The sequence below is a fragment of the Mauremys mutica genome, chromosome 6 (assembly GCF_020497125.1).
Source record: "Mauremys mutica isolate MM-2020 ecotype Southern chromosome 6, ASM2049712v1, whole genome shotgun sequence".
NCBI lineage: Eukaryota > Metazoa > Chordata > Testudines > Geoemydidae > Mauremys > Mauremys mutica.
In genome coordinates, this window is record NC_059077.1 from 95,447,136 (window position 1) to 95,460,608 (window position 13,473).

The following is a 13,473-nucleotide window of genomic DNA, read 5'->3' on the forward strand; positions in this document are numbered from 1 at the left end:
GGAACTTATAGTGAGGAGATATATATATGTACAGAGAACATGAAAAGGTGGGAGTTTCCCAACCAACTCTAAGAGGCTAATTAATTAAGATGTGCTATTGTCAGCAGGAGAAAAAAAACGTTTGTAGTGATAATCAAGATAGCCCATTTAAGACAGTTTGACAAGAAGGTGTGAGGATACTTAACTTGGGGAAATAGATTCAATGTGTGTAATGGCTCAGCCATTCCCAGTCTCTATTTAAGCCTAAATTGATTGTATCTAGTTTACATATTAATTCAAGTTCAGAAGTTTCTAGTTGGAGTCTGTTTTTGAAGCTTTTCTGTTACAAAATTGCCACCTTTAAATCTGTTACTGAATGGCCAGAGAGGTTGAAGTGTTCTCCTACTGGTTTTTGAATATTATGATTCCTGATGTCAGATTTGTGTCCATTTATTCTTTTGTGTAGAGACTGTCTGGTTTGGCCAATGTATGTGGCAGAGGGGCATTGCTGGCGCATGATGGCATATATCACATTGGTAGATGTGCAGGTGAACGAGCCCCTGATGGCGTCGCTGATGTGATTAGGTCCTATTATGGTGTCACTTGAATAGATATGTGGACAGAGTTGGCATCGGGCTTTGTTGCAAGGATAGGTTCCTGGGTTAGTGTTTTTGTTGTGTGGTGTATGGTTGCTGGTGAGTATTTGCTTCAGGTTGGGGGTCTGTCTGTAAGCAAGGACAGGCCTGTCTCCCAAGATCTGAGAGAGTGAGGGATCATCTTTCAGGATAGGTTGTAGATCTTTGATGATGCACTGGAGAGGTTTTAGTTGGGGGCTGAAGGTGACGACTAGTGGCGTTCTGTTATTTTCTATGTTGGGCCTGTCTTGTAGTAGGTGACTTCTCGGTACTCTTCTGGCTCTGTCAATCTGTTTTTTCACTTCAGCAGGTGGGTGTTGTAGTTTTAAGAATGCTTGATAGAGATCTTGTAGGTGTTTGTCTCTGTCTGAGGGATTGGAGCAAATGCGGTTGTATCTTAGGGTATGTCTGCACTACCAGAGTAGTTCGATTCTACTTAAATCGAATTTGTGGAACCGATATTACAAAGTTGAACGTGTGTATCCACACTAAGGACAGTAATTCGACTTTGTGAGCCCACACTAACGGGGCAAGCGTCAACATTGGAAGCGGTGCACTGTGGGCAGCTATCCCACAGTTCCCGCAGTCCCCGCTGCCCATTGGAATTCTGGGTCGAGCCCCCAATGCCTGCTGGGGGAAAAAATGTGTCGAGGGTGGTTTTGGGTAACTGTCGTCATTCAACCGTCACTCCCGCCCTCCCTCCCTGAAAGCGCCGGCGGGCAATCAGTTCGCGCACTTTTCTTGTGAGTGACAGCGCGGACGCCACAGCACTGTGAGCATGGAGCCCGCTGCGATCATCGCTGCAGTTATGGCCGTTGTCAACTCCTTGCACCTTATCGTCCACCTTTTTCACAGTCAGATGCTGAGAAATTGGGCGAGGAGGCTATGGCAGCGCGGTGAGGACATGAAGTCTGAGAGTGGCACAGACCTCTCACAAAGCACGGGACCCCACGCCGTGGACATCCTGGTGGCAATGGGTCATGTTCATGCTGTGGAACGGCGATTCTGGGCCCGGGAAACAAGCACGGACTGGTGGGACCGCATAGTGCTGCAGGTCTGGGATGAATCACAGTGGCTGCGAAACTTTAGGATGCGTAAGGGAACTTTCCTTGAACTGTGTGAGTTGCTGTTCCCTGCCCTGAGGCGCAAGGACACCCGGATGCGAGCAGCCCTGACTGTGCAGAAGCGAGTGGCCATAGCCCTCTGGAAACTTGCAACACCAGACAGCTACCGGTCAGTAGCGAACCACTTTGGCATGGGCAAATCTACCGTGGGGGTTGCTGTGATGCAAGTAGCCAACGCAATCGTTGAGCTCCTGCTCTCAAAGGTAGTGACCCTGGGAAAGGTTCAGGTCATCATAGATGGCTTCGCCGTGATGGGATTCCCAAACTGCGGTGGGGCTATAGATGGAACATCCCTATCCTGGGACTGGACCACCAGGCCAGCCAGTATATTAACCGAAAGGGCTACTTTTCAATGGTGCTGCAAGCACTGGCGGACCATAGGGGACGTTTTTACCAACATCAACGTCGGATGGCTGGGCAAGGTTCATGACGCGCGTGTTTTCAGGAACTCTGGTCTGTTTAGACGCCTGCAGGAAGGTATTTTCTTCCCGGACCACAAAATAACTGTTGGGGATGTGGAGATGCCTATAGTGATCCTCGGGGACCAAGCCTACCCACTAATGCCCTGGCTCATGAAGCCCTATACAGGCGCCATGGACAGTGACAAAGAACTCTTCAACTACCGGCTGAGCAAGTGCAGAATGGTGGTGGAGTGTGCTTTTGGACGTCTCAAGGGGAGATGGAGAAGCTTACTGACTCGCTCAGATCTCAGCGAAACCAATATCCCCATTGTTATTGCAGCTTGCTGTGTGCTCCACAGTCTCTGTGAGAGCAAGGGGGAGACCTTTATGGTGGGATGGGAGGTTGAGGCAAATAGCCTGGCTGCTGATTACGCCCAGCCAGACAGCCGTGCGAGTAGAAGAGCCCAGCGGGAAGCGCTGTGCATCCGGGAGGCTTTGAAAGCTAGGTTCCTCAGTGAGCAGGGTAACCTGTGACTATTAAGTTTGTTCCCCCCCTTCCAACACACGTTTAAAAATAAAATACATGGAACTTTGTTAATTAACACTGTTTTCTTTATTACCGATTTCGCGGTAAAGGGTTGAAACTGGGACGCAGACTGTGGTGGATAGGGTGTGTAGTGATGTAAAGACCGCTTCTAAACTCGAGGAATGACCCCCTTCAAACACAGTCTCCTCTAAAAGAACATGACGGAAATAGTAATTAACAGAAAAGTATTTTTTATTATCAACTAGACAGTTAGGGGATGAAACTGGGACGGGGGCTTGGGTGAGGCGGGAAGGAAAGGACTTATCAAAATTTTGGGAATGAGAGCCTTCTTGTACTTGAGCACTCTGCAGGGGTGGAGTGACAGTTTTCACGGCCCCTGCCGCCCCTCCTTCTTGGTACTTTGGGTGAGGGGGGTATGGGACTTTGTGGCGGGGGAGGGTGGTTAGAGATAGACTGCAGTGGGGCTCTGTCCTCCCGCCTCCGGTCCTGCAGAACATCCACAAGGCGCCGGAGCGTGTCCGTTTGCTCCCTCATTAGTCCAAGCAGCGTTTGAGTCGCCTGCTGGTCTTCCTGCCGCCACCTGTCCTCCCGTTCGCTATGTGAGCACTGGTACTGCGACATGTTCTCCCTCCACTGGGTCTGCTGGGCCGCCTCGGCTCGGGAGCAGCCCATAAGTTCCGAGAACATCTCGTCCCATGTCCTTTTCTTTCGCCGCCTAATCTGCGCCAGCCTCTGTGAGGGGGATGCCGGGGTAGGTCGGGAGACAGTCGCAGCTGTGTGATGGGAAAAAGGGAGTGAATTCCGTACAAAGATACATTTTTGCGAACAATGAACATAGTCTAGTCTGTCTCTGTGAACAAGACCATGCACAGCACCTATCTCATGCGCACTCAGGACAAGTTCGAATTTTCGGCCTTCGCATTCAATGCCTGGGGTCTTGCAGTGGAGATCAGACAAGCGGGGCAGAACAGCAGAATTCGTGTAGCAGGCAGACATGGTAAGCTGTAGACTTGTCTGCTTAAAACTTAATTTATAGCAGTGCCCTCCTTTCACGGTCAAAGCAATGCTCCTAGCGTTGGCCAGTTCCTGCTGCCGGCAATGCGGAAAGCATGAACTCTGACCCTGTCCCACCCCCTCGCGGCTGTCCCCAGGAAAGATCCCTGTATGCTGCCCCGTCCTGCCTCCACCGCGTGGCTGTAAACCGCCGGTTACAATTATGTAAAGGAACAGGCAAGCAGTCCCAATACTAACATTCCCCTAATTCAAAGCAGGTCACCATGAGCGACATCACCCTAATGAGGATCAGTGTCACAGATAAAGACCGCATGCTGCGTGAAAGCCATCAAAAACCAGGGCCCTATGCCGCCATGCTCTGCGAGGCAATGATACCCGAGTACCTGATGATAGCCTGGCGCGGAAAAGTGTGCTACCACGGAGGACGCAATAAGGCCGCTCTCCCCAGGAACCTCATGCAGAGGCTTTTCAATTATCTCCAGGAGAGCTTCGTGGAGATCTCCCCTGAGGATTTCTGTTCTATCCCGTACATATTGACCTTCTTTTCCATTGTTAATATTCCTGTTCTGTTAAAAATAAATGTTTTCATGTTTAAAGCACTTACCGACTGATCCTTCCCATGATTCAGGGTCCGGGTTAACGGCTGGGGAGGGTTGGTAGGGGATCTCCATGTGGGTGATGAAGAGATCCTGGCTGTCAGGGAAATCAGCGTTGTAAGCGCTGTCAACTGCCTCGTCCTCCTCATCTCCTTTCTCATCTTCCCTGTCCGTGAACATCTCCGAGGAACCGGCCGTCGACACTATCCCATCCTCAGAGTCCACGGTCAGTGGTGGGGTAGTGGTGGCGGCCGCACCTAGACTGGAATGCAGTGCCTCGTAGAAGCGGCATGTCTGGGGCTGGGATCCGGAGCGTCTGTTTGCCGCTTTGGTCTTCTGGTAGCCTTGTCTCAGGTCCTTGATTTTCACACGGCACTGCGTTGCATCCCGGCTGGCTTTGGAGATCTTCTCGTAGATCTTCGCATTCCGTTTTTTGGAGCGCAGCTCCGAAAGCACAGACTCATCGCCCCACACAGCGATCAGATCCAAGACTTCCCGATCAGTCCATGCTGGGGCCCTCTTTCTATTCTGAGATTGCATGGACACCTCTGCTGGAGAGCTCTGCATCTTTGCCAGTGCTGCTGAGCTCGCCACGATGTCCAAACAGGAAATGAGATTCAAACTGGCCAGACAGGAAAAGGAATTCAGATTTTCACGGGGCTTTTCCTGTGTGGCTGGTCAGAGCATCCGAGCTCGGACTGCTGTCTAGAGCGTCAACAGAGTGGTGCACTGTGGGATAGCTCCCGGAGCTATTAGCGTCGAATTCCATCCACACCTACCCTAATTCGACATGGCCATGTCGAATTTAGCGCTACTCCCCTCGTCGGGGAGGAGTACAGAAATCGAATTAAAGAGACCTGTATGTCGAACTAAATAGCTTCGTTGTGTGGACGGGTGCAGGGTTAATTCGATTTAACGCTGCTAAATTCGACATAACCTCTTAGTGTAGACCAGGCCTTAGAGCTTGGCTGTAGACAATGAATCATGTGGTGTGTCCTAGATGGAAGCTGGAGGCATGTAGGTAAGTATAGTGGTCAGTAGGCTTCCGGTATAGGGTGGTGTTTGGGAATGTAGGAGGCTAGGGAACCACGGAAGATTTTGTTACGGCTTAGCTTAGGCAGTTCCGCTTTCTCAGCCTCCGGTTATTGTAGGACACAGCATGCTGGCTTTAACCTGCCGCAACCGGCTGGGACTGCTGCGTGGCAAGCCCCTGGCTGTTGGCCAGGGGGGCAGCCCCGGAGGGTGGAGAGTTTCTATTGCATTATGTATGAGCTGATATGCTGCTGTTTTGTATAAAATGAGCATGCTTTGTGTTTGTTTTCGGACTTCACCCCAGGCCGAGCTACAGGGCGCTGGGTCCCCGTCTCAGTTACAGCAACGCTTGGGGTCCCCGTTGCAGATGTGTCACTTTACCTTCATTAAAGCCAATTACTCTCAGTGTGGAGTCGGTCTCGTTCTTGCAGAGTACCTCGGACCCTTTGGGGCAATAACAGGGACCATTGCTTATTAGCACAGTAGTGTCAAGGAAATGGATTGCTTGTGTGGATTGGTCTAGGTTGAGGTTGATGGTGGGATGGAAATTGTTGAAATCATGGTGGAATTCCTCAAGGGCTTCTTTTCCATGTGTCCGGATGATGGAGATGTCATCAATGTAGCACAAGTAGAGTAGGGGCGTTAGGGGATGAGAGCTAAGGAAGCATTGTTCTAAGTCAGCCCTAAAAATGTTGGCATACTATGGGGCCATGCGGGTACCCATAGCAGTGCTACTGACTTGAAGGTATATATTGTCCCCAAATGTGAAATAATTGTGAGTGAGGACAAAGTCGCAAAGTTCAGCCACCAGGTTTGGCATGTAACTAGTTCACAAAACTGGGGAGGGGGGCATTCGGGGAGGTGTAGGGAAATCACTGCTTGGAGTTGTTTGGGGAAAAGATTTGATGATCTTGAATTTCTGGGTGAATTGTCGTGTGAGAGTCATCTTTGAGTTCTTTATTGTAGGTGGTGTCAGAGAGATCTCAGTTGACCTCATGTGATGTATTTCATGCAGTACACTAAATGCCCAATATCAACTATGTGGGTGAAACCAGACCATCTTGATTGGCAGAAAAGATGCTGAAGAAGGAAAATAATTGGTTAGGAAAAATGTTCCATTTTGATGGCAAGTTGTTAGTGCTGCTAGGTTAAATTACTGTTGCCAGTGTTGCTGCTCTTGGAGCTCCTATGTCAGCTGCACTAGCAGAGAAAGTAGCTTACCGATTCAGTAGACCTTGGTGTGATTCATAAAGAAAGACCACAGGCTCAGATCGGTGGTGAAGGCACTCAGCCAGGTTTATTGTCGACAAGCACGGTACTAGCACCCTGGTTCATTGATTACAGGTACACTAACACATGTATGCCTGTAACAATGGTACCTGCTCAGTCAGCACATGAGGATGCTGTTCCTTCAGCGAGTACAAAGATGCCCCTCCTATGACTTCTCCTTTTATACATTGATAAAAACAAATTAATTATTATACTCCAGACATTGTTAGATACCACCCTTATTCTTGTACCTCCTAGTTAGAACAAAACATCCTTATCTATTATTCTGTTATCCCATCCTAATCTTCCGAGAGGTTGGTGTGTTCCTGTATCGTCTCTTATGAGTGTGTTTGTGTAATTATTTGAGAGATCTGTGTGTCTCTATACTATCCTCTCGGGTCAGGGATATGCTTACTTGGTTAGCCAATACCTGGTGTGTTACTATTCTGCCATGGCCAGGCATACGCTGGTTCACAGTCATTGGTTCACACAGTTATGCCTATATTAAATACAGTAACTCCTCACTTAACGTCCTAGTTATATTCTTGAAAAATGCAACTTTAAGTGAAATGATGTTAAGCGAATCCAATTTCCTCATAAGAATTAATTTAAGTGGGGGGTGGGAGGAGGGTTAGGTTCCAAGGAATTTTTTTTGCCAGACAAAAGACATTATATACATATACAGTGTAAGTTTTAAATAATTGTAAACAATTTAATACTGTACTCACCAATGATGATTGTGAAGCTTGGTTGAGGCGGGGCGTAGCGGGGTGGGGGCGTAGGGGCTTGTTTGCTCCCCAGCTGGAATGCTGGGGAGGCAGAATGAGGCAAGACCCCTGTGCTCCGACCTTGCTCCCCGGCAGGAGCGCCGGGCGGGCAGAACGGGACAAGCCCCCGCACCCCCACCCCACTTCCTGGCCGGAGCACCGGGCGGGTGGAATGGGACAATTCCCTCTTGCTCCCCAAGAGCACCAATTGGGGGGAACCAAACAACATTATAAGGGAACATTGCAGGACTTTAAAGGAGTATGTTCTCATATAGGTCAGCAACCTAATAACGAAACAGTGTTAACTGAGATAACATTAAGTGAGGAGTTACTGTAGAGTGCCACAGGATTCTTTGCTGCTACTGTAGAGAGAGTGAGTCCTGCTATGGACTAACTGTTCTTGTGGATCCTGCTGATGTACTGGTAATATGCTTTCATATAGTAGATGAAAGTGCATTGAGGAGATGTTAATATTACACATCAGCAGGGTCCATGTAGACAGTCCATTGTGGGCTAGTGCCAGGTAGATTCACTCCACAGCTTGTCGCAAATTAAATGTAGACAATTCCTTAGACTTGTTTTAATGGAGGAGGAGATTTGTTCTTTTAACGTGGCACCTGCTACTTATCTTGTAGTCTATAAGACATCTGCTGTTTATTTAAACATTCAATTTAAATGTAATTTCTATACTGTTTTCACTTTATACAGGTTTGAAACAAAAATAAGCACATTTGAAGTTACAGGCATGTCTCAAGAAAAATTCATACCCTGTCTGCTATCTTCTCGAACAGTCCATTCGGAAAACAATACATCACTTTTGAGCATAATGTTTGAGACCAATCCTTTAGATGAGAAAGCTGATCAGAAGCTTAGAATTGAATCACAACCATTGGAAATAATATATGATGCAGTAAGTAAAAAATATGTTATGAAGCATTAGTCTTCTAAAAATCTGATGTAAGCATTCATTTCCTTTTATGTTTATTATATCTTATTTTAACAGAGGACTGTGAATAGTTTAGTGGATTTCTTCAGGCCTCCAAAAGATGTACATTTAGAGCAACTGACCTCAGCAACTTTGATGAAGCTTGAAGAATTTCGTGAGAAGACATCGACAGGTGAATGTTAATAAACATTTTCAGTGATGCAGTTTTTGATAAATTTTGGAGACTTTTTTCTTTTAGCTGAATTTTTAAAATAAACTTGTGTTGTAAATGTATCATAACTGCTGATTAATGTATTAATTGCAAAGAAACAAAAATAGGAAATGTTTTCATTTAGATACCCATTTACTGTGGTGATGGGGGGCCATATAAGTACTAAGATGATTTAAAGTTTTCCACAAAAACATGATAAAAGATGAAATTTAAATAAAGAGCAAAATGTCAGTACAATAAAAGGGTAAAACGATCACTGGTTTCAGAAGGTTTTGAGATATGTGTTTTTTAAGTTATATAACATTTTGGCGTTCATTGAGTACAATAAATGTGCCCTGTTACCTTATATAATTAATACATACAAAGTTTTTGTTTGGAAACAGAGTTGTTGCATACCTGACACAAACCCACAAAACAAGGAAATGAAAAGTTAAACCACTTAACAGTACATACCTTCTACTCCACACACACGCGGGTACCTTAGGATCAGGGTCCTACCAAAATCATGGTCTATTTTGGTCCATTTCATGGTCATAGAATTTTAAAAATAAATTTAATGATTTCAGATATTTAAATCTGAAATTTCACAGTGTTGTAACTGTAGGGGTCCTGACCCAAAAGGGGATAGTGAGGGCATTGCAAGGTTGTTGTAGGGGGGTTGTGGTATTGCCGCCTTTACTTCTGCACTGCCACTGACGGCAGAGTTGCCTTCAGAGCCGGATGGCTGGAGGTTGGCATCTGCTGGCCAGGAGCCCAGCTCTGAAGGCAGTGCCACCGCCAGCAGCAGCATAGAAGTAAGGATGCTGCTTACTTCTTATGGTATTGCTACCCTTACTTCTATGTTGCTGTCTTCAGAGCTGGGCCTTGGGCCAGCAGCCACCACTTTCCAGCCACCCAGCTCTGACGGCAGCGCAGAAGTAAGACAATCTTTATATCTAGTAGTAAAAAATAAAAATAATAAAAATAAATATGCACCTAATGGGAGGGGTGAGCTTGTATTGATGAACACAAATCCTTAAATTTGTGAATTCATATTCCAAATATTTTGGATCGTATTTGTGGTTTCTTGGCTTTTTACTGCTGTTTGGAACCTCATTTGTCAACCCATCTTTTGCTGCAGGAGGCAATCGACTCCCCTTCAGTACTCCCCTTTCCTCCACTTTTCTTCAGAAAATGGTTCATTAATAACATTATTTCTATAGTAACATTTCAAATTGGTTTCAACACAACATGTGCTGAGTTGGCTGCCAGATAAACACACGTGCCTGAGTACAGGAAGTGCCTCAGTATAGGAAATGATGCACAGGGCCTACTGGGAGTGGAAAGCAGGGAAATTTCGGGTCTGCACGCCACAGGTGGGCCTGCCAAACTAAATTGCTCAGGCTTGGAAGCCCTGCCCAAGTGGGGCTCAGGCTTGGGTTTCAGCCCCCTGCTGCCCACAGAGCTCCTGGCTCTGGCTTCAGCCCCACCATCATCTGTGATGCTCTGGGCTGGAGCTTCAGCCCCACCACCACCCACAAAGATCTGGGCTGGGGTTAATCACTTGCATGGTGGCTCAGACAACTCTTTTAGGACTTCTTGGGTGCAGGTAATCCAGGCCTACTGACTTTTAAAATGTTCATCCCTACTAGAAGCTGTTTGTTGTCCTCAGTTACAATGGGATTGCAAATGACTTTATTATCCTCATATTGTATGAATATATCATCCTGCTTCTTTACAAATACAGAAGATTTAAATAAACACTTCTGCCTCTTCGGAATTATTATTAACATTTTTACCAAGTTCCTCTAGAAATGGACCTCTGTCATTGTTAGGCATTCTTTTGTTCCTAATATACTTAACAAAAGAAACAAAATGAAGAGACTCTCCTCCTTGTCCTTAGCTCTGTCAGACATGGATTTTCCTTGTTATCTTTAGCTTACATTATCAATTTTCTCCACTTAATGACTTCTGATGTATATTGGTAGCTGTCTGCTTCCCCCTTTTTTCATTTCTAGTTTACAGTCTTCACTTCCCCTCTTAACTACGTTGGTTAATGATCATAGATAAATTAGTAGTTGAGGCTTAAAATTCAATTAATCAAAAGGCAGTGTGTGTATATTTTAAATCTTGTTGTTTTTAAACCAGTCTGATTTATTTCTTTATTTTTTGTGTCATGATTGCTGAATTCTTGGGGCTAGAGATAGTTGACTGACTTTAGGTAATAGAATCTTTTGTAAAAATGATTTGAGAAAATCATTTTATTCTGAACAAATGACTCAGAAATTATTAGACTAAGATAGTTATAGCAGATGGGAAATATATTGAGGATTTAAACTTTGATTAAAAGCAAATCTCATTGTCACATGAATATTTTTGTATTGTAATTTAATTCCAGTGTATTAAGCCTACAGTGTCAGACAGTCCTCATGAAATTGGCTATTGTGATCTCTTAGAGAAAGTGTCTTATTTGTCATCATTTATGCTATATTCATTGGGACTGACAAGGTGATTGATTATTATTCATGGGTACTTTGAACACTGAAAAGAACTACATTAATAAGAAGTACATTTATGAATGTGTAACCAGTAAAGAGAATTGAGATCTATCAGAATAAACCAGGATATTGTACATTTGGGATGGTTGACTAAGTTTGATGTGGTTGAACAGTTTACAGTTTCAGCTGTATATTTTAGTAATCCTATTGTAATGAAATTTGTCCTCTGCTTCATACCTTATCACCATAATTTATTTAAAATACGTTTAAAGTCATGGTTTCATATTGGCTCCTTACCTGTCTCAATGTGATTATTTTCTAGGATTATTATATGTTATTGAAACACAGAAAGTTCTCAATCTAAAAATTAATTTAATGGCTTCATACGTCCTTGTTCCACAAAATGGATTTTATGAATCTACGTCAAATTTACTACTTCTGGATCTTGGTAACCTACAGGTACAGTTTCCACTCATGAAATGATTTATTGTGATAATTTGGCTTCTATTTATTGTAGTATGTTAAAAATGAACTTAAATTCTGTAGAATATAATGGATTTATTTAAATGTTCCTATTCAATTTAAATAGTGGTGATTCATTTTAAACTGCTTTCTAGACAAGTCTGGATTTCTTCTCCTGTTCTGAACACTTCTCTAATCCGCTTAGAGTGGATAGTGTAGATGACAAAAATGAGGCCACTTCCTTTGCGAATCTTTGAATGCCGTAAAGTAATGCATGAAAATTGTTCTTAACAGTTTTAAATCTTGGCATCCCTGATGCTATTTTGGAATACAAAGAAACAGAATCTCTCTTACTCTGACATATGTGGTTAACACAATATTTTTAATTGAATACTGTTTGTCCTTTTCCTCCCACCCCTTGCCAATGCTCTTTTCTTGTTCGTTATCCACTAAAATGATATGGATTGAATAGAATGATCATTTGAGTATAGGACTTAATCAAAACTTCAAAATATTTATCCTCTATATTAAATGTAATAATTATTTAAATTGTAAGGAAAAAGCAAGCAAAGGTAAATTAATAAATGTATATCAAATGCTATTAGCATACTTAACACCATACCAAACTAGGGTGACCAGATGTCTCGATTTTATAGGGACCGTCTCGATTTTTTGAGTCTTTTTCTTATATAGGCTCCTATTACCCCCTATCCCGATTTTTCACATTTGCTGTCTGGTCACCCTATACCAAACACAGAAAATATTATTCCTGCCCCAGGATGATTGCCGCCTTATTGAACTAATAGAATTTAAAATAGCACGTTCCCCTTCTTTGTATGTTGGCAACTGATATATATCTATATATATAGGTGACACTGGCAGCACTGCATATTAAGTTTGCTTATCCCATTGTAAGACTGTTCGGCAAAATTATAAGCAACAGCAAACTATAATGATTTGGGCTGAAATTTTGCATTCTGGGTGTCTGTCTCAGGCTGAATTTTTTTGACTCTTTTAGCTAAAATGGTTTACTTGTTTCTGAGAACAAGATTAGGGAAAAATGTTTTGCCCATATTTAAAAAAAAAAATCTTAAAATAACTTTGTTGAGAATGTTTAGCACCTCCATGTTTTTGGAATAGGGGTTTGATGTTTGACAGCATGGTCGCCACAGGATGTTCTTTTAGGTACCTGCATGAAAACTTTGGCCTAAGCATAAGCCTATGAAAACTCTGTTTGTACATGCTCAGTAGAGACTTGTTAGAGTTTGGAAGTTAAAATCATTGAAGATTCCATATGCATCAGGCATGTGCCACACTAGGACTTCTGAGGCTGAGCAGCACTTCCCTTCAGGAGCTTCACCTGGATACTGGGGGATGCTGTGGCACCAGGCACAGGAACTGACAGCCGGGAGACTGTGCACCAAATAAGACTACATTTTAGTCATGGGTATTTTTAGTAAAAGTCACAGACAGGTCACAGGCAGTAAACAAAAATTCATGGCCTTTGATCTGCAGGCACTGCCCCCACAAGTCCCTTGGCTGTGGTTCCCGGCTAATGGGAGCTGTGAAACCAGTGCTCTGGCCGGAGGCAGCCCACAGAACTGCCTGGCCATGCCTCCCCTTAGCTGCTGAGCGAGGTGTATGTCACTGCTTCCGGGGAGCCTCCCAGGTAAGTGCTGCCCAGAGCTCACCTCACCCTTTCCCATGCCCCACTCCCCTTGCCCTCTTCTACACCCAAACGCTGCTGCTCAGGGGGAGCATGGGGGCGTGATGGCCCGAGACTGCCCCAGCAGCGGCCAGTGCACCTGACACAGGGACTGCCTGAGTTGTCCCTGAGCCAGGAGCACGGACTGCTGCAGATATCTGTGACAAACTCGCAGCCTTATCACTAAATGCTCCCTCTGTTGGCTCCTGGCAGAAATGCAGAGGAGTGGAAATGTGGGAGCAGCAGGAGCCTGTGGGTGGAAGGAAGCAGAGGCGAGAGGAGCTGGTAAGGAGTGTTTGTAAAGGAGT

At 44.7% G+C, this 13,473-nt stretch overlaps 1 protein-coding gene across 2 annotated transcripts in view; it reads left to right on the plus strand.

Moving 5' to 3' along the window:
• Positions 1–13,473, plus strand: part of VPS13A (vacuolar protein sorting 13 homolog A) — a 302,560-nt gene that overhangs the window by 82,238 nt on the left and 206,849 nt on the right. For both annotated transcript variants that reach the window (XM_045020500.1, XM_045020501.1), the window contains exons 18-20: positions 8,073–8,274; positions 8,368–8,482; positions 11,321–11,457. In XM_045020500.1, coding sequence (XP_044876435.1) covers positions 8,073–8,274; positions 8,368–8,482; positions 11,321–11,457 — 454 coding nt within the window. The remainder of the gene's footprint in view (positions 1–8,072; positions 8,275–8,367; positions 8,483–11,320; positions 11,458–13,473) is intronic.